At 36.9% G+C, this 27,542-nt stretch overlaps 2 protein-coding genes across 8 annotated transcripts; both read right to left on the bottom strand.

Annotated features, from left to right (window-relative positions):
* Nucleotides 1–245: 245 nt before the first annotated feature.
* On the bottom strand, nt 246–1,706 carry LOC127845876 (iduronate 2-sulfatase-like). The gene has a single exon (XM_052377052.1). It carries the CDS (start codon nt 1,704–1,706, stop codon nt 246–248), a length of 1,461 nt encoding a protein of 486 aa, XP_052233012.1.
* A 5,592-nt stretch (nt 1,707–7,298) lies between these two features.
* LOC127844165 (interferon regulatory factor 4-like) lies at nt 7,299–25,592 on the bottom strand. 7 transcript variants are annotated; one of them, XM_052374202.1, is made up of 10 exons: nt 25,443–25,592; nt 12,989–13,205; nt 12,038–12,224; nt 11,614–11,748; nt 11,195–11,305; nt 10,940–11,017; nt 10,272–10,402; nt 9,836–10,002; nt 9,192–9,450; nt 7,299–8,486 (listed from the first exon to the last, which is right to left on the bottom strand). In XM_052374202.1, exons 1-10 carry the CDS (start codon nt 25,511–25,513, stop codon nt 8,382–8,384), a joined length of 1,461 nt encoding a protein of 486 aa, XP_052230162.1. In that variant the 5' UTR covers nt 25,514–25,592; the 3' UTR covers nt 7,299–8,381. The 7 variants fall into 7 exon arrangements, with proteins under 7 accessions (XP_052230162.1, XP_052230160.1, XP_052230165.1 ...); XM_052374200.1 differs by lacking the exon at nt 25,443–25,592 and adding an exon at nt 20,034–20,399; XM_052374205.1 differs by lacking the exon at nt 25,443–25,592 and adding an exon at nt 18,891–19,174.
* Between the last annotated feature and the right edge of the window lie 1,950 nt (nt 25,593–27,542).

The following is a 27,542-nucleotide window of genomic DNA, read 5'->3' as shown; positions in this document are numbered from 1 at the left end:
TAACCTATTATTGGGGAGACAAATATGTGCGAGGTTCGAAGGGCTGGGTCGAGGTTAATTATTGTATGTTTAAAATACGAGAGGAGTGCGTTTGGCATACTCCTATAGATCTAACAACTGACCAAGCGTTATGAGTAGTGGTTAATTTAGTAAATGCAAAAAAACGATCGTGGTTATCCGCATTTAGTTTTTATTCTGAAATGAAAAACTGTATGATTCATAAAATAACAGTTATTAAATGAAGTTCACCCAATTATACTTGGGTTATTGATGGACGGACTGGCTTGCGTGGACGGACTTGCTTGGCGCCAGCCTGCGTGCAGACGCGTGGACAGGCTTCTCGCCAGGTCTGCAAACGCTTGGTCGGACGCCATGTTGTAGTTCTCGTCGGGGTCCGTCTGGTGGTCATACAGTTCCGTGCCGTAATTTCTGGTCCAATCTGGCTTGTGGGTCCGGTACGAGAATGCGACCCACTCCGTATACCGGTAACGATCCGAACGCAGTGAGTATCCCATGATGGGTACGTGTTGCATTGCGCGCGGGTACTGCGAAAACACAGAGGGTTTCCACGTCATTGTTGCGTTATGAAACAGCGGCATAAAGCTCACACCTTCCGTACAAGAGAGCACGTTTTGTGAATTCTCGGGGCAGACGGGAACCGGCGGTAAACCGACCGCGTCCACAAGCGTTGGAAACAAGTCCACAAATTCCACTAGGCGATCCGTTATGATTCCGTTGTCGGTGAGGCCGGGGATCCGAACCATCATCGGCGCATGCGTGGCTACCTCGAAATTTGTATGCTTCGTCCAAATGCCGTGCTCCCCGAGGTGGTATCCGTGATCGCCGAGAAGAGAAACAACAGTGTCATTGGAAAGCCCTAAGCGTTCCAGTTCATTTAAAACGACGCCAACTAACGAATCGACCCACGATATCGCTGAAAAGTACGCTCTTCTCAACTCGCGCGCGATACTAGGCGGCAACGTCTCATTGACTAGCCCGTGGAAGTTCAAGGCTGCAATGTCCGTGTAACCAGTGATCAACTCTAAACTTTTCCACCAAGCGGGGTCCGGCATGTTGGTCGGTGCGTAAGGATTTCTCGGGAGGATAATTGAAATATCAGGGTAGAATTTCGTAAACGCTTCCGGCGACACAAACGGCAAATGTGGCCTAGCAAAACCTACTGCGAGAAAGAACGGACGGTCCGCATATTTGCCACCTGTTGCAAAGTTCTGCAGAGCGCTCACGGCAGCCTGTGCGATTTTGTAATCCATAAGAGGGTCATCTGCTAGTTGGGAATCGTTTACGTACATATAACTGATTTTGCTTGCTTCGTAGCTCGATGGTCGCGGCTGGACGTACGGCTCCGTCCACGAAAATGGGTAATCCTCGTGACTATCATGTACCGGGTGGAATATTTTACCCATACCGGCGGTTATTCTTCCGTGGTTTTTGAAGTACTGCGGTATAGTCGTGAAGTTCGCGGTTGCCGTGCGGAAGTAGGTTTGTAGGTCGTAAACATGCGTTGTATCCGGTCGCCGTGACGTTAGGAATGACGTTCGGCTCGGGCTACAAATCGCCTGCTGTACGTACGCCTTTTTCAAAAGGAGACTTTTCCGCGCTAGAGCGTCGATATTTGGCGAGTGAATCTGAGGGTCATCACGTGACGGGAAGTCGGCACCTTGGTAGCATCCTAAATCCGCTCTCATATCATCGATCGCAATAAACAAAACATTTTTCGGTCCAGTTTGCGGTGCAGCGCATGTTACAAACACCAATGAAGTGAATAAGAATAACCCCGATACGACATCCATCTGCGCGTGGTCTTGTTTCAATAGTAATAAAGATGCGGAACAGCGTACCGTTGCAGTCAATATGCGGTTAAGCTATTTCTGCAACTAAAGATAAAAATTCCCAACACCAAAACCTGAGCTACGTTGGCACAGATGGGGCATTCGCTTTTTTATTTTAAACAAACAAGTCGTTGGAACGAGACATTTAACGCGCGGTTACGCCTAAGCGAATCTTGTAAACAAGTTAGTAAGTCGCAGTAACGAGTTTGTAAGTCATGGTCATCGTCACACAAAACGAGATATTGAAGTTGTGGTAACGACAAAGCCCACTTTTTGGAGCGACTTTGTAACTCGTGGGAACGAGAATGTCAACTTACTGGTGACAACGACATTACAAATGGGCTGTGCTCTGTGAAAATGGGGTTGAATGCATGCGCGTAAAGTGTCGTCCCTGATTAGCCTGTGCGGACTGCACAGGCTAATCAGGGACGACACTTTCCGCTTTTATGATATTTTTCATTTGAAGAAAGTCTCTTCTTAGCAAAATTACAGTTTAGGCGGAAAGTGTCATTCCTGATTAGCCTGTGCGGACTGCACATTCTAATCTGGGACAACACTTTAGGCACAAGACTTAAACCCCCTTTTGACAGAGTGAGGCTCAATTTCAAAATATATGTTTTACAAATGGTTGTTTACAAATGGGGGATACAAGGGCTACTTAATACAGAATTTTGGACGATTTAATCGGACGGAGCAGCGCGTTTAAAACTGCGAGGATTCTTATATGTTGATTAAGCCGCTACAACGAATTAGTTATATTATCCCCAAGAGTTACCACGAGTAAGCTATGACCTTTCTATAAGTATCTTAGTTTTTCAAATAGCAAAAATACAAAAAAGTATATATCATGTCTTTGTTACCATGGTGATGGATCTCATAAACCTTAGTCATGATAAGGACCAGCGATAGTTGCAATAATTCAACTCTCAGCAAAAATCATCAAAGGCTCTGGGAGTACGTTTATATAAACTAGGACCAGCGAATACAACTGATCGTTACTATATGTAAACAGAACCGAATAGGTATCTTAAAACGCGATAGCTTCTTTGTACAATTATCTTTGGTGACCTAATTTGTGTAGAACCAGATGTCGTATCATTCCAATCTTTTCGTCTTCATGTGTACAGTACAGAATTGTATTGCGTGTTCATTATCAATGCCCCAACAAGTTCACCTTTCGGTCAGTTAATAAGTAGTAATGTCACGAAATTGCGACCGTAACTTTGAAAAGTTATAATCTTACTTGAGCACGAAGAGTTTTATAAAAACGGAGGTCTCCGCCTCACGTGTATAGAATCCTTTGACTCTTCGTTGCAATCTTCCCAACAAAGTTCAATTCTTGTGTTGTTCTTTCGGCAGATAAATTGATAGGTTTAAAACTGCCAGGTTTGAAACCAAGTCTCTTTTCTCCATTTAAAACGCCATAATGTCAAAGCATTTGAAACCTCGTCATCTGCGGCATTAGACTGTCTTACTTTTCCCATATATGAATAAAACTGTTTGTAATATATATTGGTCCGTTAGAAGCATAAAACAGCAAACAACCTACAATAGTACAAAGCACTTGTGCCATTCATTTGTTTTAAAGAAAAACAATGCACTAAACAATGCACTAAATACTGTAATTTTTAATAAATACAAACTTCTGGAAATTTAGACAAATGCTATTGTTCTTAACCTTTTGCATGATGGAAAATTTGTTGTCTGCTAAAATGTCTTCTGCTGAATTTCTAAAATTAGCATTTTCATCGATTTTTTTTCAAAGAATACTATCAGAATAGCAAACAGTTTGGATCCTGATGAGACGCCGAGTTCTGTGGCGTCTCATCTGGATCCAAACTGTTTGCAAAGGCCTTCAAAATTCGGTTCCAGCACTGAAAGAGTTAACCATGATGCAGGATCAACTGGTTGACAGATGATTACACACGGGCTGGGACGAAAACACTTTTAATTTTGCAAATATCTCAAGTTATTAAAATATAAAAGAAGTTTTTCTTGCAGTTTGTGCCAATCATGTCTAAAGCGTCGCCGACCCTCCCGGTTACGTCGTCGTCGTTACAAATGACGCAAAAGGTTAACGTTCTGACGTAAGTGGCGCCGCCAACTGACATTATTTAACGACCGGACTGACGTCATTTGACGGGACTCGGTGAGCTCTATCCGCTTGCCATATGTTGCGACTAAATTCAACGGCGTTTAGGAGCGGCGCCAGTTTAACGATTAAGTGTTAACGCCCATAGTGACGCCATCGCTCCCATACCTAATAATGGGAGCGGTTCTCTCGTTGCTTGATGCAACGTATTTGTAATGAAACTTGGCATACTTGTTTGGCTCGGTTTGCCAAACATGTCTCAAGCGTCGCCGAACTTCCTGGTGACGTAGTCGACGTTAAAAATGTCAAAGGCTTACGTTCTAACGTAAGCTGCGCCGCCATATGACGTTACTTAACGATCGGACTGTTTCATTCGACGGGTCCCGGTGTGATAAGCATGTTTCAAGCGTTGCCGACATTCTCGTTGACGTTACAAATTACCTCATTTGACGGGTCTCGTTGAGCTCTACCCGCGTGCCAAATTCTAGACCAAATTCAAAGGCTTTTACGTGCGGCGCCGCTTTAATGCTTACGTGTAAACGCCCATAATGGCCTAATCGCGCATTCCTGTATAATGGTAGCGGTCTCTCTTTGCTGGATGCAAAATATTTGACCGACATTCATGAAACCTTTCAAAATAGTTCGGCTGAATGTGCGAAGCATACCTGACGCGTCACCGACCCTCACATTGACGTCGTTGACGTTACAAATAACGTCAATGTGACCACTTGTGACGTCAGTGGTACGGCCATATGACTTCTTATAACGACCGGACTGACGTCATGCGACTGGTCTTGAAGAGCGCTACACGTGTGCACAATTTTCACTATTTTCAAAGGCGTTTGCGAGAGGCGCTTATGTGCAAACGCCCATAGCGACGTCATTGGCCCGATTTCCTTATAATGGTAGCGGTTCTCTCTTTGCTGGTGGCAAAGTATTTGACCGACATTCATGAAACCGGGCACAATGTTTCGCTCAATCTACCAAGCATATCTGACGCCGACCCTCCAAGTGACGTCATTGACGTTAAAAATGACGTCAAAGTGACAACTGGTGACGTAAGCAACACAACCATATGACGTCCGATAACGACCGGACTGACTTCATTTGAAGGGTCTTGGTCATTGTGTACACACCGGTCTTACTGACCTGTGTACTAACGCGAAAGGAATTGTGGGTAGCACTTCTTTTTCGAGTGAAAAGTGAAAGCGAAAGTAGGTAAGGTAATCTTGCTTCTTATAATTGCTATCAGTCTTAAAAGAGATTCAAAATCACATTTAAACATAATTAAATAACATTTCTTTAAACAAGATTCCGTTTAAAACATACAATAATAAACGATTTTTCTTTCATTATTATCATTTCATTCCTACGCAGAAGTACTTTGGCGAAAGCATAATTTCCCAAACCAGGGGAATGTGATGCGTCTTAGAGGTGACAATAACGTAGTGACGTCACCATCTATGTATAGAATGGGGTCTTGTTGAGATTAACAAACGTGCAAAGTCGCTGACCTTGCCAGCGAAGGTTGCAAATGACGTCAAAGTAACAATGTGTTACCTCAGCGGCACGTTCGTATGTGCCAGCATGTCTAAGTGTCGCCGGCCCTCCTAGTGACGTCATTGACATTTAAATGACGCCAAAGTGGCAAAGTGTCTGTCTGTCTGTTTGTCTGTCTGTCTGCGTGTCCATTTGTCTATATATTTATCTGTCTGTATACCTTTTTGTGTACGTCGTTTGTCTTTCTTAATGCCCGTCTGTTTGTCTCTCTGTCCGTCTCACTGACCGTCCGTTTTTTTTTCATTTGGATTGAAATGACACAACGTTTCTGTTTGAATGGAATTATAATTTGTGATGTATAAGTCGATTAAAAACATTGATGCAGAAAAGTTAAAATTAAGTTCAAATAACAATTCTTTAAGTGGGTGTGTGACTAAAAGTCTCTACCATAACCGTTGCTGTTTATAATGATTGCTTCAAAAAGCTTGTGAATCACTTTCATGATTCACATTATGATCGCCATAATAGTCTGTTTTGAACTTTCACTTCCAGACAGTTACTTCAGTATATCGAATTAGTTGACTATGTTTTGTTCAAACGCGTGTCTTTTTACTAAAAAAGACCATCTGCCCACTTGTAAAAAAGACCTGGTTTGGAATTGGAGTCACCATGCTGGTTTATATAAATGGAAAGCTTCGATTTTACAGGATGAATATTTTATATTCATGCGCGACAACATTTATGCCATTGCATCTTTTGGCTAAACGAAGGCCACTTCTTTGGTTTCATCGTAAAATTCGAACTCAAAATGGAGGAGAGCCGAGTCACACGCTAGTTTTAGCCTCAATAATTGTTGCGGAGATGCGCTTGGCACAGAAATATGTTGAAGCGAAGGTAAGAAATACGCTAGAACGGAAAGACGGAAGGGGACAGGGACTAGGCTCCTTCCTTCCCCTGCAAAAGTGGAGCATAAGAAGCAACGCAACATTAAGTATGATCGAAGTTTGTATGTATCAGGTATGAAAAAGTTATTATTAGCCTATTTAAAGGAAATATGCACCAAAAAGTGAATACCAAAAAACAATATTTAAACACGATTATAAACGTGTGCTTTTCAATTTCAATGTCTCCAAATGTTTATACAAAAAAGTGATTACGTTTAAACTTCTTTAATATGGTATTTTTCTATAAATATAATTTGTTCACACTCCCAGTGTGATTTTGAATTCTATAATATCAATAAGCTAATGTCATTTTATAAACTAGTTCTTATTTTTTTATCTGTCTACTGTGGCCATACGCGGAACAGCGAATTTGAACCCAACACCTAATTTAAGGGAGAGTTGTGAGCAAGTGAGACATATTCAGATCGTGGTATATGATTTCAAGCTGGTTTTCAAGCGTTTAGGGGGGAGCGCATTTCTGAAGAACTATTTCATTCCCCGTGATTTTTTTCTAGCATGATTAAAATTTGACACAAATACATTTTTGTAAAAAAAAAGAAAGCGGTGCGAAAATATTTATCAACCAGCGTTTTTCCATTTTTCCGTTTTTCGGGAATTCACGCTATTGGCGACTGGAGTGAACTGCAAGGATTTTATAAGTAAGACGTATTGATTGGGTAGGTAAGACAGACTCTTCGCAGCTTCTTTCAGCAGAACACATTTAATTAATTGACATGATTAAGACCGCCTTCAATTACGTACAATAAAATATGCAAGAACCAAACTTTTAGTGTGTTGTACCTTAAATATCTCGGTCACTTTAAAATATAAGAACGCCTGTTGAATTTATACTAATGCAGCCAAAACATTTAATATTAGCCATCATTAATACAGCAATGCAGGACAACAATCTTATCTAAAAATTTATTTCAATTTCAAAACACATATGAATTTACAAATAAATGTTTGTATGAACGATTAACACATGTATGTTAGTTAATTGAATAGTTTCCCCGACACAGCGTTTTCATTTACTTTGATTGATAATATTACGTCATAAAATGTCATCAAACTAATAAAACTTGGAAACAATGCCAATGCAATGCCATTTAAAATTATTTTTCATACGTTTGTTTCAACAATTATGGCATTTAAAAAAAATAAGTTTTATACATAATTAAGCACAGACAATCCTGCCTAAAAACATTCATAGATATATATAAACACCACATTTAGCTTGTTATAAAAAGGCGTTGGTATACAGCCACTATTAGCCATTAAAATGCATACTTGTTTGAATTTTAAGACAAAAGATATTTATGTTAAAAGAAGTATTTTTAAAACAAACTAAAGAAAAACATTTTTGCTTACTTTTCCGATTTAGTGTATGTATATGAATAATTAAGAAAATCAGGCGTTCATATCTAAATAGTTACACATCTAATGAATGTTATTTGGCGTTCATATTTAAATAGGCATACATTTTATAAATGTTATTAAAACAATACGATATGGCGAAACATATGAAATTCGAGTTATGCAAATCTTAACAGAAATCTGCAACATGAAAGTTTCAACAAATGAACAAAATATTACACCAACATGTAACAGACATGATACAATGAAGCGAAATGTCTTAATTACAGATGAATAATGACTAATTTGTAGTCAAAACAAACTCACAAAGAATGTCACTTCTGAAACACGATTTTACAATAACAGTATTTCATAGGTAAAACATTTCAAATGTATATTAACCCTTAACATCCTTTCTAACAATATTATAATTATTCTACGAAGTGTACACTGCACCAGTGTCATGGCATCAGTGACACATACATTTAGGTCCCTGATTGCACCGATCCCTTTCATAACAGTCTAAGTCTGTATTTTCCGATGCCCTATTTTCAAAAGAATCTTTCACAGGGTTGAACATGTTTTGGAAAACAGCTCACCAGTACATAATGTATATACTTCGCACTCGCTGCACAGTGTCTAGTTATTGTACTGGATTAACTGGTATCTAAAATCCATTGTCTTATCGATATTATCTGACCTTGAGATCTCGATGTTAGGAGTGATGGGGCTGGTACACATGATCTAGAAGAAGAAACAACAACACATTGAGATTCAAACTGTAAACAATTGTGACATGTCTACTTCACAGATTGGTTAACGTTATGTGGCCCAAATGCTGGATGATATTTAATTCTTACTTTTTAAGGTTTTGTATTGTTGATGTAAACAGACAACGGTTTGTGCTCAAGATAGTTTGCATATTAATAAATATCTTTTAAAAAATCGTAATAATTGACCATTCAAATTATTTCACATTTCAACAGCTAAAAAGCAAAACCTTTTAATTATGTCATAACAATAAATGTAAATCATCGTTTTGAGTATTATGTTTGTCTTTTTACCAATTGTTGTTCAAAACGAGCGACACTGTCCTTTTCTTATGAGAGTGCCGAACATTTCGTCATGATGTCATTACATTGTAAGTTTTAAATATAGTTATATCAAACATGTATAGAAAGCAACATAAGTCATCATACAAAAAAGATCGAACCGATCTTGTTGTTTATGGTAATCAAAACTATCACCTTTTTATTTTTTTCTAAAAAAAATCTGTAATTTGTTTGGTAATATATCGTACTACTGGTAACATAAACTGAATGTACTGTCCCATGTTACTTTTCTTTACAACATTGAATAACATCGCTTGTACATAGGTTTTCATCATCAATCTCAAGCAATATGTTCTTCTTTAAAAACTAAAACATGAAACTGAGAAATACAACTCACGCTGGTGAGAAAGTTCTGCGCCTCTGCGTGGACCACTGTGGCGGAGATGAGGAGATCGTTGAAAGATTCGCGACTCGAGAACTGCTGACCGAATGAAATGATCACCTCTGCCAAAGGCCTGGGGCCTTTCTGGTGCATGTACTTGTTCAACGCTGGCTTGAAGTAGCTGTCAACGTCAAAGATGTTTGTCTCCACGTCTCTTTCGAGTTTTAACAGGTCTCCGTTACTCCAAGACGGTGTCGACACGTAGATGCGGCACCTAGAAAATATGCGCTCTATTATATACATAATCATCCAGAAAATAATTATAATTTTAAAATTAAAACAACTTTTTATCAATATCGGCGTTTGGAAAAAATATTAAGAGTGTTCGACACTTACAAGCTGTCTAAATAATGTACGGTCTATTCAAGAAACGACCGTTGGGCAAGGAATAAAAACTCATCATAAAAAAACTGTTAATGGTATACATGCAAACAGATTCATACAATACACTCAAAAACAAAATGTTCAACGTTACATGTTACATATTAACTTAATCTCACAATGAAAATACATGTTTAATTGCCGATTATGTTTATGATTTCACCTTTCTGTGGTTTTAAAAATGTTGACACATGAGTCAAACTTAAATTCTCGCTGACCTGCACTTTCTTGTTGCAAAGATGCTGCCATTCTTCATCTGCAGCGTCAGGCCCCGGTCAGTCGCCTGCAGGAGGTCCTGGGTCAGCTTGTGCTGCTGGGAGTTCAGGGTTTGAATCCCAGACGGGTCGGGAAGCTGAATCACTTTCGCCTTCTCGTGTCCGAAAAACTGCAGACCACACGATGACTCATTACAATTGATTAATTTGTACACAATATGAATACTACGGATGGATGCATGTAGTAAAATACTACAAGTTTGTATAATCGCTACCTTGATAAATACCAATTGATATTTTGACGTACTAGAAATGTGTAATTATTGGTGTTACTCAATAACACTAGATCCTTTGTGAATATATGGGTAATTACTTAAACTACTACACGTACTAGTGATCTAACTTCTAATAAGGAAAAGGTATGTGTCTATTAACCAACCTCTCTGTATTCATTCACATCGGTTATGGGCACACACTTGTCATAGAATATTCGACAACCGTTTGGTTCCGAGCACAGCTCCTCTATCATACGTTGTCGCTGGTAATTCACAGTCACATACAGCTTGCAGTCTGCAAATGAGGGCAATCAGGTAAATGAGCAAAATGCAATCATTTTTATATGAAAGTACAGTTTAAGTTCTAAACGGAAAAAATCACTAACAACGGGTTCATATGACGATGAACAACGCCGTATATATCTTCCGGAGAGAGCAAGCAAAAGGCACGATCAAGAAAGTACTAATTTCAGTGAAACAATCAGTAAGTTTGCATTGAATAGATATTTTTAAATCTAATTTTAAGATGGCATGGCAGCTAAAAATGGCATTAAAAATTAACTTGTTAGAAAATAATTAAAGAAAAAACATGTTTAACTACTTTAAACGATTATAAATTTATAACCTAACTTGCTAGAAATGACTTAAAACGTAGCTACTACGTAAGTATGTACGTGTAATATATTCTTTTTTCAGAAAAGTTGATTTTTCGGTATAATATGATTATTTATCATTCAAAATGATGTTTTCACTTATTAATATCATAGCCACACGCTAACCACATATGCTTTATAGCCCCAGTGGACAACATTAAGGCATGTTCATTGCCTACCTGATTCATCCCATCTGTAAAACATTGGGACGTTGATTCTGGGGAAGTCTTTTCGGTCCTGTTCTTCAAGGCGCATCTCTGTAACCCATATGGTTATTTATATATGTATTATCGATCTAAGCGTTGGGTTTTGCCTAAAAACTTAACAGGTTTTAAAAAATTGTTGCGTTTCGTTGTTTCCAATCTTAAATACCCAATAATAAGTCCTATACATATAAATAAGTACTAGTTTTCTATATTTGTGACTCCAAGTACCTTCGAATTCCGTATCCATGCTGATATTTTTAAGGTCGAATCCTTCCCCGCTGACTTTTATGAGATCCGCGGTGTCGATTCTGCCCAGATCGGAATCAATCCGCGGGTTACCTAGCAACAGAGCGGCTACAGCGCGTGAGAAAAATGAATATGGATTGGATAGAATGACAGTTGTGTAAAACATGCGTTACAAGCAGGACTGTAAAACACAACCACAAATTACATTGAATGCATACGCGTGCACAACATTTTACCCGTTATTTCTTACTCAGTTAAATAAAATTCATTCTTATAAAAACATATTTGCAAAGATCTTCATCGTAAGGGCCAGTGTAAATACGCATTTCAAACGTTTACTTAATTCACATGTTGCAGACATTTGCGAAGTGTCCATCTATCATTCAGTGCGGTATACTCACTGTTCATGGAATCAGACTGTATTGTCGTTGGCAAAGCATTCCCGGAGGTCGAAAACAGCGTCTCGCACTGCATGGAATTTTCGTCGTAGTGTTCAACCATGAGGGACTGACTTGCCACGGGAGGGCTGTTTTCAACTAAAATGTGGATACACAGCATGGCATGATTTGTTTAGCCTCTGGATCAAATGACAAAAATATTCAAAGAATGTCTGTAAAAAGTTTAAGTAAGTTATCCGTTGAAATCACTATCCTTTCATTAACTTATATTTATGTGCGTTTGTATTACTATCTAACAAACTGCAAAGATAACAAGTCATCAAAAGCCTTTTCCAAAAAGACGATTCTAGAACAATAACGGGGTATGCATAAGGCAATAGACAACGTTCAAAAATAATGATATACACATTTCTTCCATTCCTCTCACCGTTATTTCTCGGCACAAACTGGTACACCCTGTACGGTTCATCCGTCTGTCCGTCCAGACGATTCAAATTGCGGAGCTCTTTTATGTCCGGAAGTTTAGTAAGTGCGCACCGGAAGCGCGTCTTCCACGTTGGCCAGTCCATGGGATCATGCCCTTCCCGGTATCGACCCGTGTGCTTCGCCCATTCCTAGAAATAATATAATGAACTTTGAGTACCAATACCCATACACCTGTGAGCTTCCGCATTTGCAAAAACTAACCTACTTACACTTGACATGGTTTGCGGACACACAGGCATGCTATTTTATTTTTAAAAAAAATTGGGTTGTCGTTGAAATGCGGAAAATAAATATATACTAAAACGCAGTTATGAAACATAGTTTCTTGAGTTTTCTCAAAAGCTCTATAATAAAAAAGAACACACAATGCAGACCTGTCCATAATAATATTCCGTGTTTGGAAATAAAAACTAAACCACCAAAATAAAGATTATTAAAACGCAAGTGCGCTTCAACGACTTCAATACATTCCAAAATCTGTGAAAAAGTCCCTTTACGTCAAAGAGTTCAAAAACAGAGATTGTATAATAAAGTTATTTCAGAATAATAGTGTGTGTTTTATAAATATTACTTGGACTTTTCATTTAATGAGGTAACTTGATCATACTTTAAATTCGGCAAAAATATTACACATCAATCCATATAAAATGCAATAAATTTATATCCTTTTCCAATATTTGATCCTTAATATTTGCAACATCAAATACAAGCCCCGACATAAAGAACAGAAACCGGGTATAAAACTAGTCACCGATAAAAGGTGACTCTGAAGTACAAACTGTCGGGCCATTTATCGAGAGGGTTGACAAATAAATAAACAAACACTTACTTGTACACGTGATTTAATGCTCCGTTTAAGTTATTTTTAACAGCATAATATCAATATACTTACTTTGAAAATTGTGCCATCGGACTCTGACCACTCGCGGTTGCCGACGTGTTTCCATGGCACCTTGAAGATCTTCTGTTGCTTGTCGAGCCACTGGAGGCCTGGGATGTTGCCGCTGTTGATGTGATGCTCCAGCCAGGGTTTCATTCTCTGTCGTGCTGTTTCCGCAACCGGAACTCCGCTGTTCATCCCCGTAGAGCTCGTGGAGCCTGCATCATACCTGCCAACAGACGTAAACTGTGTACTAGATAGCGAACAGAAAATCGGCAGTATTAACCCATTTATGCTTAGTGGACTCTCCCGTCCATCTAAATGGGATCAATTTATTTCCGAAATAAGGGATGAGTAGTAAATTTATATCTATATTTAGAATATGTCTTTCAGAAATTCCTTTAAGCAAACAGCGCAGACCCTGATGAGACGCCGCATCATGCGGCGTCTCATCTGGGTCTACGCTGTTTGCCAAGGCCTTTTTTCTAGACGCTAAGCATACATGGGTTATATTTAACTGTGATGCTTACTTTTTTCAGCTATTCCAAGATCGAACCACAATCTACTAAGATTCCATAACACGAAATTATATTTCCGAAATGGCTTTTTTCTTTCCCTCCAAACTGTAAGCACTATCTCCACAAAGTATACACCTACAGATATGAATTATAGCATAAGAGTTTGAACTGTCAATTCGAACATGACACGTGAAACCGCATTCCATTTAGCGTTCGTACGTTCTTTTTTTCTGAACAACTGTCTATTCCCCTTCTATTGTATTCGTACAAAACGACGATTATTCGTTTATAACAATACTAACGCAGTTACATTACACATCCGATGTGTTTCTGGCAACATGAACATCTATCCCGCAATCTGACAGTGTCGCACTGAGAGAAACCCTCTCTTGTTTTTTTTTCAAAACCGTTTTCTGATACATGTTAAATTTGCTTATTTCTGAGAATTACTCCGTACCACACACAACGTGTTCGATTAGAGTTATACCTTTATCATTGAACCGCGATCCTATTTATTTGCTTAACGCACACACAACCCTTCCAGTTGTCATTATTTAAATCTACACGTTTATTTTGCAATCGTCGCTGAGGATTATTAACGGAAATTAACTTCCATGCATTGAATGAAATTTGAAACGAGTCGATGCATAATAACATGTATACATCAAGAACATTTTTTTTGTAAATCGAATCGTTAAATAAACACGAACATCTAGCTGGAATTAAACACAAAGTAACACAAAAAACTATACAACAACCACGATTGCAAGATGAGAAGAGCAAATCATTTCAAAAGATATTGCTCATTTCTACTGTGTATTGCGTGCAAGCAATGTATGGCTAGACTTTTTAGGTCACAGACTTTCAACCTTCAAATGCGATAGTATAAACAACGCCATCAATTCATAAATCACAAAAACAACAACAGAGCATACCTGCTGTAACTGCACGAGTAATAGTGTACTCCAGGGGGGTACCAACGCCCGTGCGGGCTGGTAACATACAATGGCTGGTGTGACATAGTCGGGCGTTTGGAGCAATTCTCTTGCGCTCTCAACCAATAACTGAATTTTAATATCAGAAATCGAGTGGTTTCCATGCGGAAGACAGAGAGGATTGTTAATGAATGTCCGGAAACTAATTCCGCATTGGCTGCTTCCACGATAAAAAGTACAAAATAATATCCTTGTTTGGTATGTAACAGTATTGCTTATAACCGATCGATTTAACGAAGCCTGATCTCCGAGTATTTAATATTAGGCATTAAAGAGAAACTAGGAAACTTATTGGCTGGTTCACTGAAAGGAATATAATAGTTTCCACCAATCAGAAGAGCAGAACGGAATTAAAGCCTTACGCGAGTACAATTATAACTGTTTTACTTTCTTAAATATAATGTTTTGCGATTGTTGGGATAAACTTGGAGGAAATTAAACATTATTTTTTACAAGGCAGTGTTACTCACCTGGCCCAAAATTAAAACTACTTTTGTAAAATTCTACTCATCTACATGAACAAACCGTGTCGAGCTAACAAAAGCTTGTTTTGATAGCATAACGTGAAAAAGTTAATGGTTTTACATTTGAATCTAAATGTGAAACCTTTGGATATTTTTTATGACAGTATTTTCCATATAGAGTTAAACCCGCCCCAATGGACGGAGTTGACAAATCATGGGTCTATATTTGAAGTGGTGAACAGCACATGTTTGCATACTACAATAAAAATTTTGACCACAAGAAAAATACAGCGTTTTTTTGCCAAACACTTCATGATAATTGCAGCAGAGCTTGTAAGACTGTAGTAGAAGATAATAATATGTCCTCATGAAAGCTACTAAGTGTTGGAACCCTAGTGAGTGAGTGTGTGGGATATACATCATCATCAAGCTAAGCAATAATTTTGACACCGATGTGAAAATGAGTTGTACGTAAACCGCAGCTTGATGATCTTAAGGTTTTTTCAAGTTGGATAAAGCATTCTCGTTAAACACAAAGCCCTTGGTCAAATATATAGCGGCTTCTATTGGTTTTTAAGAAGCAAACTCACATCATACACCTGATCGTCCAACTGTGACAAAAGTCTTCTACATCTAGTTGAGGCCACAAAACATCGCATGTTAAAAAAGAATACAAGATGACACCGAATCTAAACGACACCGAATCGGTCGTTTGCTGTGAAATTTTATTTTATAGTTCACTGGTCACGTACAACGTTGCCAATTAAAAGCTCTAAATAAGGGAGAGCTTTTCGTCAAGCCCAAGTCTCACAATTGCCGGTAGAGCCCGGTCCATCCCGGTTTGCTAAAGCCGGTCGACCGGCGAGAACCGGGATGATTCGTAGAAACATATTTACGCGGTCACACTATTTCCCGGTGCCGTCCCGGTAAAAGCCGGTCAACAACTCGGCAGAGTCCCGGTCAACCCCGGACTAGCTACGGTTTATCCCGGTGAAGCCCCTGCAGAGCCCCGGTTGTCGCCGGTAATGCCCAGTTGGAGGCCCGGTGAAAGCCGGCAGCGTCACGCAAGAGCCCCGTTATACCGTAACTCCACCGGCATTCACCGGGCATTGGACCCCGGCAGAGCTACGGCAATGCCCCGGTTTAACACTGGTCGTCGCCGGTAATGCCTAGCCGGGGCGTTGCCGTAGCTCTACCGGGGTATGTATGGGCCCCGGTGGAGCTACGGTGCCACCCCGGTTGGTCCCGGTGCAGTCCCGGTTGTTGCCGGTGCCGCGCCGGTCGTTTCCGATCATTCCCGGTGACTACCGGTTCATCTCGGAGGTATTAAACATTTTTATACTTTCCGGGTGGAGCCCCGGTTGTTCCCGGTCGTCCCCGATAGAGCCCCGGTTCATCCCGGTAGATCCCGGATCACGCACCGGGGTTCCACCTGCATCATAGTGAGACTGGGCCTTTAACTGCTCACACAATAAATGTTTCAACGTTAAGAACAAATTATATAAATATATTAGCATCTGAAAACAGAAAATCAAGCTTAACGTCGACGACATTTGTAAGAAAGAAGGTATGCACATCATAGTTAAATGGATAACGGTAAAATGAAATGTAATATTTAACAGAACTTCGCCGAAATGTGCATCATTGAGCAACGATGACAAGTTATCCCCATAAGCGCAAACAATGACAAAATATATAAATTTTCGGATTGCTTTAGACATGTCGTGCAGGTTATAAATTCAGAAAAAGTGAAGTATACTTCGGAATATTACATGCTTTTTACTGGTATGAAATAATAATGTATTTAAATGAAAAACACTGTCGTCATATATACATCTTAAAAATGAAATATAATTTATAAAAGAAACGCGTTGATCTCTAATGACCTTATAAAGTGGTTGATTTGATATTTCCCAGCGTCATTTTTAAGTAACAAATTCATCAATCCGAGGCAATATTGTAAATGTATATTTTAGTTATGCCTGGTAATGACTAATAATGACGATCCATAACTTGTCTGCTCGAGATAGACCGTAGCTTTAAGTAATAGCTTTTTAAATAATTTATTATTACTATTATAAAGTATATTGGTGTGGCTATTATATTATTATTATTATTATTATTTATTATTATTATCATTATTATTAGTATTACTCTTATTATTATAGTTATGTTGCTTTTGTGATTATTTTAAGGCTGATTGCGGTATGCTAGAAATAGTCGAGTGATATTTACATATACTGTGTTTTTGAAGACCACATTGTACAAAAGAAATGTTATTTCTTAATGTTAATCTTCGCGAAATAAAGTTATTATTATTATTATAGGTATAATAGCAACAACAATAATATTTTATAATAATAATAATAATAATAATAATAATAAGAAGAAGAAGAAGAAGAAGAAGAAGAAGAAGAAGAAGAAGAAGAAGAAGAAGAATTATAAAATCATAAAGATAAAATAATCATAATAATTAAAAAAACTAATAAATAGCAATGATAATAATAGTTATAATAATAATAATAATTAAAAAGAATAAAGCAATAATAATAATAATAATAATCCGTTAATTTATATCCTAAAACAACTCAATAATTACACAATCGCCGAAAATGATTTAGCACAATTTTGTAAAACCGATAGATTAGTATGCTACCATGACACATCTAGTACGATAATACTGCCGTAAAATAATTAATGGGGGGAGAAAGAAAATATCCGCACAACACCGAAATGTCGGACAGGTGAGTGTGTAAGTTTGCAAATACTATTAAAGACCGGCCATGTTAAGAAAAACGAACTATAACCAACAAGTCTTTTCTTGAACTAACAAACATAAATAACTGATTTGTTTAGATGAATTGTTTGAGGTTAAATCTGAATGCGAGATGCCAGTGGTCTTCTAATATGAATACCATTCTATATATCTCTTTCAGTGTGAAAATCAACCCGTTCTCTGTACTTATTTTTAAAAGAAAACAGTGTAATTATAGTAGGTGATGAGCAATAATTATTATGAAGTTAATCTTAATTCATGTAAATTCTCAAATCAATTGAACAAAGATATTCTTTACTCTCAAAGTTACGAAAAACTTTTAAAAAGTGGTGGAAAGTTGTTTTTTCAATTGTTAGAAGTTGTCATTTATTATTTGATGGTTTTTGGAACAAAATATGTGGAAATTTTCGCATCATTTAATTGGACTGGTTAGTCCAAACGTAACTACTCGGCCTATCTCGGAAATGCTGAGATAAACTGAACGCTTGTCGGTTATGGCTTTGGTTAGACAGCTAAGCAAAATACAATCTCCATGTTGTCGTTCCTTGCTCTCACATACATAAATGTAATGTAACCGTCGTGTCGATTTCCCGTCGGAACTTGAGTTCAGTCCCTTTGAAAGAGGGATATAGCCGGGAACCATTACAATGCACAAGGTCATAAAACACCTGATTCGAAACAAATTGCATGTCACCAGAGCAATAAAAAGGCAACAAAAATACAAATATCGCAAACATTATCTCCGTCTTATTGGTCTACCAAAATACTACCTACGTACTTTCGCTCTGGTTACAAACATTCGTCAAAGGAAACCGTGTACTTTGTACTTTCGTTTTGCATGTATAATGTATGTCTGCATAAGTTTATAAAAAAATATTATACATACCATTCGGTTTTCATCGTCTTAATTATCCGTTTAATTAACGTCAGCCTAAAATGTATCTTGTATGTTAAGAGTTAAATTGTAACACCATAAGCACAAGGGAACATAGCCTAAATGTGTCACTGTGAACTGTTATATTAACCTTAATAGAAACCGCCATTAAACACACGTGCACATCGCATCATAAATATAGCTATTTGCCACAGTGTTTGCTAATTTAGGTCATGTTATGTTATATAATGACGATCCTTGTTCTAATCTGGTGAAAATCTACATACCTAGTAATCTGCTTATAATCATACCAAGAACAGTAACTTAATCTTGTTCCTAGAATAAAACAATTATCGCAATTATCTCAATGACATACCAACAGTTTCGTTGTAGTGTGTTTATCCGTATTTCACTGCAGTTCGTCAGTGGGCGCGTATTAACAAAAAAATGAACTCTTTACATGTATCTTTTCAAATATTCCGGGAACTGATTTTAAAATATCATAAATTAAAATTCTATAAGGGTTAAACAAGTTTACAGCTATATGATAGTCGTAAAAAACTGGGGATTTCCAATATTCGGTTTCGGTCGAAAACGCGTCGATGAGATAACATTTAGCTTGTGGTAACATGGGTTGGCTTATACCCGAAATAGATCATAACAGGACGAATTTGTCACTGGTTTATAACAGATCTATTTTTATAAAATGAATAGAAGAAGATATGACTGATTTCTGAAAATTTAAGCTTATACATAAATTACAATACATCAAAAAGTTATACATGCTTATACCAGAAACATATATTGCATTTCAATTTCGCGAACGAAGAATATGTAACTAAGAGGAGGTGCATGTTGCACTGATAAATTGATATAGCTGAATACATTGTGATATGTGTAGACCTACATTACGTGTACCTTAAAAACGCTTATCAGTGATATAATCATTAAAAAACACATATATCTTAAAATATTTATCTTATTTTTAATCAATTATGAATACCCTCGAAGTGCTTGAATTATCACTATAAGGCCATAATTTGATCGAGTCGATAACACTCTGAGGGAACCAATATTAAGTGTCTTCAATTTACATACGCATTTATATTCAACGTAGCATTACAGAAAAATACATATAGTAAATAACTATAAAAATCTTTCACAACCACTAACATAACGGTTTCATGTTTGTATCTTCACGTAATATATGGTCATACATTAAATATAGGCGTGATGTAGCTAAGAATTATAGTTGCCGAAAACAGCTTCCACACGTATATAAAACATCAGGTTTGCAAGTTAATATCAACATTAACATGTGAACATGAGTATTATATATATTCCAAACCAGTACGCCTACGTACAAAACATGTACGCTTAGAATTTAACGTTTGTCCCAACGGTTACATTCGAATAAAAATATAACCTACCGGTATCCCTCCGAGTCCATCGACTGTGGTGTGTCGGGACTGGTTTTACATATCGTCCGTTCACCGTCCGTCTGTACTAGGGTCCCGCGCGAGACCAGTGGTGACGTCTTAGACACGGCCCGTCGCACAACCGGCAACGTAATACCGTCCGTGGCACCCATTATGTTAGTCATGTCCGCAATACTTGTTTGGTTTTCGTGTAGTATCAAAAAAATTGCGACCGTTTTGTAAATTATGTCGTACTCTCCACGAAAACAGTTTGATTTAATTCTAAAACAACCTCACAAAAAACACCGTATTTATTTTGCGAGATATTAAACGTTATATGGAATGTTATGGCTCAATTGAATATTAAATCAAAACCGAAACAAAAAAACCCCATAATTTATACTTCCTTGCTGACGTTAGCAACGGAAAGAGTTTTCTCAAGAGATTAACTCGATTGTTTTGGCTTTTCGCAGGATTGCTAAATTAGCTCAAGTCGGTAAACTTTATTTAAATATATACCGGTATACAGAGAATATAAATGTTAAATAAATAGATTATGTGAGCGGGAAAAAAGCAGACAGTTGTTTCGTCTCGCTTGCGATAAGAACTCTAAAAACTAACCAAAGTAACACATGCGCACGTGCCATACATATTGAATGATTATATACATGTATAATATAATTTACATCTAATTTAAGTCTCTATGCCAACGATGGCGCATGCATTTAGATCGTAACCTTAGAATGACGCCGTTGTTTGACTCCCATATAGTTTCCTGTTCGGGTTCGGAGTTCAGAGGAAACGTTCATCCCTATCCGTTGTTTAAAGAAATAACCTACTGTATTCAAGTCCAAAAGTTTAAGCGTACAATCAAGTTTTTTCCACACTAATCCAAACGACCTAAATTTTGATTTTTTTATTTTCTTTTAAAGAAAACAATATGCTTAGTCATACTACCTAAGCTTATTGTTTTGGCGATATTAATCGAAATAAATTACACTTTGTGGCCTTATAAATATTACGCGAATAAACAATTTCTTGGCAGTTTTGCAAGCATTACAGGAGTCGATTGCCGGTGAAAACCCTGATTATTCATTACCTTCACATGTCTCTGTATCTATACAAGTTTAATGCTTGAGAATAAAAGTGAAAAACATAAATGCATAACAACAGAAAGCGTGAAGCATTTAACGATAACCAGACGTTAAGCCTCTTGTTGCACAGAAACCCAAATTATTTTTATAAGTATATACTAAGTGCCATGATGATTATAATGTATGTTTTTTTTCGAGTTATTGCAGAATTAATTGTAATTCTTTTGTTAGTAACAGTAATTTAATAGTTGACCTATTGAGGATCTGCAGAAGGATTCGTCCGCCGGTCATTACTTTTAACGTGAAACGCGTTCTGGGAAAACTGGGCTAAATGCATGTGAGTAAAGTATCGTCCCAGATTAGCCTGTGCAGTGCAGTTTTACGGACGGACGGACGGAAATTCCAAAATGAAGGATCGAGGACACACCTTTGACTAAACACTGATTTAAGAGTGTATACAAATGTTACATATTTTCAGTTTTTATTATCGGTTATTTTAATATGCTTCAACTCTGAACACGCATTCGAACGTTATCTTTGGTAAATGTTATTGATTTTAAACTGCAAAACCAACGACAGACATACTTGTTGGCCTTTGAACTTGTATTGCCCTACAATTACAAAGGTTACCAAATAATGTGCGTCAACAACTATTTTCCACCTTAATTTAAAGCTACAGATGTACATCAAGGAAACGGAAAAGAGAAGGCGACGCCAAATTTAGCAGCGATTTTTCCCTTCTTTATAAAGTACTCGCAAAAGGTGCTTTCCCAATTGAAGAAAAACTACACAATTCCCAATGGCTGTATGAAAATTTCCCAAAAGAAAGGCAAATTCCGTCAACTTTGTTCCAAAAGTGAATTATCTGCAGGTTGACAAATAAAATGAGCACTTACACTCAACATTTCAAGCCAAAATGAATGTAAATAAATATTTGAGTTCATGTTTGCTTTGATACCAAGCAATAAAAAAACCCACTATATTTCCGAATTGGAAGATTTTACGATGCGAATTTTCCCAATTTCAGGGTTTTCGCGCTAATTTTTCCCCTTTGGTATGTTACAGGTACTTTTCCCAATTGGGGAAGAAAAATCGCTGTTTAGTTAAGTTATTTTTCAAGTCATACTATTCAAAATAGACAGTTGTCTTTTTAACTTTTTAAATCACTGTTCTCGGTTGTTGTTTTTTTTACTGAAGGCGACGTTGGTTTTGAGAACTTACACGTTACGCTGCTTGTTTTAGTGTTCCAGAAAAGGTTTGGTTGTTTTAATGAAGGCGACATTTGATTTGAGACTTAACGAGTTACTAATCTTGTTTGGGTATTCAATAATTAAAACGCAACATGGTTTCCCATTCAGAAGTACAGAAATACAGTTAAAAATGTGGTTGACTTATAAATCTGAAACATTTGACAGTTTGTTAGCGAAAAATAACTTTTACGTCAATAAAATTTAAAGTTATAAAAGGAAAACATTTTTTCAAGATTCTCTACACTGCGACCCATGTGACAACGTTTACCTTAGAAAACAGACATTCCTTTTTCATGGTTAATTTTTATTTGCAAGCACTTCAATATTAAGTGTAATACGTAACGGACCAAATAAGAAGGGTGGCGCCATAGAGAAACTGTTGGCAAGAAATAACAACCTACACAAATATACATGTATAAATATATCGAATTGTTTGCATGAAATGAAAATTAAAGATTATGTTTTAAAAATGCACCAGAAAATCTTTATCTTCGAACGTCTTCGCACAATAATAATCTTATTTTCGAAGTAAGCTATTTGTATTGTTCAATTCATTATAAGATTTTTGACCATACGTGTTATGTTGACACGCAAACGCGCTAAGGTACACGTGTGTCATAAATAACACTTCATAGGTACTTTATTTGAAGTATTTCTTCAAACAAACATCCTCATCAAAGAACTGTGTTTCCTCGAAAGAAAAAGAAAACATTATTAGAAATATTGTTATTTTAATGAGACAATTTAACACTTGAAACTGTCGAGGGCTTCGCTGTAAATTTAGGAAACATAAATTAATTCCGGCTGAACCGGCGTTAAATCAGAAGTCAATCGCACGGAGTCTTCAAACACACATTAGAGGCCACGTTGAATTTAAGACGAAACACGCTTCCGAACTACATATTACGTATACTAAGTTCAGCATTAAAACACGTGAAAAGCACGCCCATTGAACCGTTGTTCGGTCCCTATAACTTCGCAACATGCGCGCATAAATATACACGGTGGCTGCAATTAACAGACAAGTCCAGCAGTCAGGTCAACAAGACTTGTTGCATAGTGCTATAACTTTTCCCAGAATTGGTCGCAGGAAATACATATCCTTTTATACTTTCACGTAAATGTTTTTCAGCTGTGAACGTTAAGGCAAAATCCGCGAACAATTTTAGAGGAGTCCACAACAGTTGAGGCAGTATATTGTACAGTGCAGAATGGGGAAAGGGTCACAAATCTGCCTACATTGGTCACTGCCCATGTCCTCCATGCTAAATCACCAACACATAAAGGTTCTTCAGCAATGAGAGCATGGGCGCAATCCATCCAGAACATCATTTTAGGAGCAAGCAGTAAAAGGGGTTGATGGCAATCCTTTTTTGACACACGTACGTACGGAGGGACGAACGACTGGGATATTCAATGTCCACCACTTTGTAAGCGCATAATAAATAAATATATGTGATATCCATGGCATACACACGTATGGTATTGCTAAACGTAACCATGAAGTCGCAACCTAATTGAACAAATGAAGATACGCCAATGAATCGGGATAACATTCATAAATAACTTTTAACCATGCCAAACGAACGCTATGTACCGAAAATAAAATATTGTTTAACAAGTTTAAAACGTAACATGCGGAAAACATAAAATATTTAGATCACGTATATTCCACGAAATGTTTGTCAGTAACAGGATACTCATGAATTAAGTATATTTAGTTATTTACGATGAAGCGAACCGTAAGTTTTATTGACATTTGAAATATGCAAACGTAACAAAACGGTTTATGAGATCAAGTGATTGGCACTCCTATGTGTAGGTTTTTGTTGCATTAAGTGCCTTATTTAAGGCTTGTCAAGGTCAGTAGCTCATTCATACAATCTAATGGAATACATAGATGAATAAATTGAAATCTACATTTAAATCTACTTAAACTACACCATAGCTAGGTATCCCGATGTCACCCATTCAGTGATACTACTGAGTCAGCATTATAGATGAGTTTCGTTATGGGAAAACGGGGTTTAATGAAATGCCGTATAAGATTATCCTATGCAATCTGCACAGGCTAATCAGGGACGAAAATGTCTGCTTTTATTGTTGTTGTTTTCAATCAAATGTATTCACCTCTCAGCAAAAATACACTTTAAACGGTAATTGTTGTCTCTGATAAACCTGTGTGGACTGCAAAGGCTAATCTAGGACGACCCTTTTTGCACACGCATGTTAACCATAAAGAGGCTCATATACATACACGGTTAAACTGGGCTTAATTCATGTGCGTAAAGTGTCGTCCCAGATTAGCCTGTGCAGTCCGCACAAGCTAATCAGGGACGACACTTTCCGCCTAAACTTGATTTTCGGTAAGGAGGGACTTCCTTGAAACTAAAAATACCATAACAGCGGAAAGTGTCGTCCCTGATTAGCCTGTGCACAGGCTAATCTGGGACGGCACTTTACGCACAAGCATTAAGCCCAGTTTTCTCGGAACAAGACACATATGGTCGCGTTTCAAAATAATTGCTTTGCAAGAGATAAAAGAGAAATCATAATGTAAATAAAATTGATCTTTTAAAAGATAACATCAATATTCTCATTGAATATATCAGCACACGTTTTGTAAACAAATGTATCCCATGAAAAGTTGACATATATAGAGGTTATTTAGTTGCAGCAGCCCCTTGTTTTTGTAACAATTATGAAGTTATAGCAAAGTGTTAGCTAGCAAATGTAATTGAACATTAAGTTCAATTTTTGGCATAATTTGCATACAACATATTCTAGTTATAAAAATTACAGTTATAGAATAATGACCAAAAAAGTAAATGACTTACCACATACTTATATAATGAGTTTTTATCTGAGACTCTTTTACTTATAAAACCAATTTAGAATAACAGTAAGAACAATAAATGTACATTAAGTTTAAGCCCAGTAGTATAATACAATATAAACTAATGTTACAGTGTATATGTGAATCTTGAAAATATCAAAATATGAATAATCAGTATATATAACATTCTACAAAATTCATACCATGCCAAAAAATAACAAATTAACAAAATGAGACTTACCTATACATGTTGCATGGTCCCATCATGTAACCATAGTCACATACTCCCCCATATGCCGACATGCATGCCATTTTAATTAAATTAATGTATTACCTTACTCACAGAGTCGAGTGTATCTCTGTACAATATTGCCCTCATATTTATACCCCACTGCTGAGTGTTTAACATTATTTAAACCCGTTTTAAACTCAGTGCAAACCAGACGTAACTTTTGGGTGTTTATTTGGGCAATTGATTATTGGGTAGTTGCAGAGCCCAAGAATGACTATTATGACTGTCATTAGGTACAGGGTATTCTTGCATTGTTGCTGTAATGCTGCACAAAACGGAACAAGGCTTTAAAATAAACACGAAAAATAGCACCTTTAGCGTGAATCAGTGATCAAGAGAAGTTCATGAAGAATCAATGACAGATAAAAAACAACCAGGGATTTTTTCTTAAAACTCCTTAGGGGCAGCTTTACTCGAGTTCTGAAACTGATAATTTATAACTCCTTGAATGTGTACCGGGTAGTTATCATGGTCAGAAATTGTACAGTACCAAAAATTAACCTATTTCATTTCAGTGTTTGGAATTGATCCCATTGGTTAACAATAATCATTTTGATTGACACTAAATTTGCTTGAGTTTCGTTTTTTTATTTCAAGAAAACTGAACTTTCTGATCTGAGAGTTGATAAAACTGTTGCTCTAAATGATTTTATTGTTTGAAAGGAGATCTATGTGTTTAAAAAAAAAATCTCCTGAAAATATATATATATTTTTTTTAAAGAAAAAAGTTATTTATGATCTCAGAGAATGTATAGCAGTTTGCACCAATAAAGCTGTAATTTTAAGTGGAGACTTATTAACAAAAAAGATATGGCAACCTCAATTTTTGAGTATGCTCAATTTCATTGAACTCTGATTACATGATGTAACATTTAACTGTTGGGTATATACAGTATCTTTCCTCGATAGCTCATGAATAAGTTTTCGAAAAAGAAAATGACTGAAATACATTTTTGTTCATAGGCGGATCCAGGGGGGGGGGGGGGGGGGCGGCCCCTGGACCCCCAAAACTATAAACTATGCACTTTTTTGGCATTATAAGAAGGTACTTTGATGAAAGTATATAAGGTGTGACATGCTCGAGAAGTGGTTGTCAAAGCCTTTAAAATCACTAAAATTGTGAAGCTTCCGTAATTAATGTTTCATTTGATATCCTTTATGTAGATACACAAGTTGAATAACAGTACATTGAAAATTGATACTGCATCAAAAAAATCTTTACTCTTTTCCTATTAAAAAAAATGAAACAGGCACTATTGTAAGCATCTTAACCAAAGAAGGAAATGCTCTTTGTTTGCAAATGAGTCAATTGACTCATTGACTGGAAGTATATAATATATTCAATACTAAATATCCTATTGATTATTGCTCAAACACACTATTTTAAAACACATCATCTGGCATTTTTGCCTCTTTTTAACACTTTACTTCTGGCATTTTTTCCTCTGGCATCGAAAAGGTGACATCTAAAGGTTAAGATGGCCTTGCAGAGCCCCTTTTGTTAGTGACCCTTAAACAGTTTTAGCAAAGTGTAAGTTTGTGTATAAAGTAACATTAAATTTAACTTTATGCATAATTTGCATAAATCATATTTTAATAAAAAAATTATGTTATGTCTCTTCGAGCAAAATAAAAAATCTTCCGACCTACCCTATTTTTGCAACCTAAACAAAATGTGTTATACCTTTATATATACAAATATCATGTGAGTATATCTCAAAATGTCGATCACCTTAAAAGTACAAAGTAGTTAAGTAACTAGACCCAAAAATAGCATGGGTAATGATTCACTTTACATATAATAATGCTAATAATATAAAGCGTGAGAATAAGGTTAATGTGACCCGTCCAGATTTATTCTTTGTTATTGAACTATGATTTTAAATATTTGAATATGAAACATCACTTTCAGGAATATTCACTCAATTTTAATCCAACAGATAAATACCGCAACACAGTTTATTGACATTTATCAGCTGATTTCCTTCCTGACACAAAGTTACTGATAACTGCGACCCATTTATGACGGGATAAGGCATTCTACAAGCT

The sequence above is a fragment of the Dreissena polymorpha genome, chromosome 9 (genome assembly GCF_020536995.1).
Source record: "Dreissena polymorpha isolate Duluth1 chromosome 9, UMN_Dpol_1.0, whole genome shotgun sequence".
NCBI lineage: Eukaryota > Metazoa > Mollusca > Bivalvia > Myida > Dreissenidae > Dreissena > Dreissena polymorpha.
The sequence above is the reverse complement of the archived record's forward strand: the minus strand, read 5'-3'. Positions and strand labels throughout refer to the sequence as shown.

Coding starts and splice junctions, on each gene's coding strand:
- LOC127844165 (XM_052374200.1), bottom strand. CDS start 20,206: ATGACTAACATAATGGGTGCCACGGACGGTATTACGTTGCCGGTTGTG. Junction 10,403..10,939: donor TTACAGATGGGATGAATCAG/GTAGGCAATGAA, acceptor CCTCATTTGCAG/ACTGCAAGCTGTATGTGACT. Junction 8,487..9,191: donor CGCAGAACTTTCTCACCAGC/GTGAGTTGTATT, acceptor TTCTTCTTCTAG/ATCATGTGTACCAGCCCCAT.
- LOC127845876 (XM_052377052.1), bottom strand. CDS start 1,706: ATGAGAGCGGATTTAGGATGCTACCAAGGTGCCGACTTCCCGTCACGT.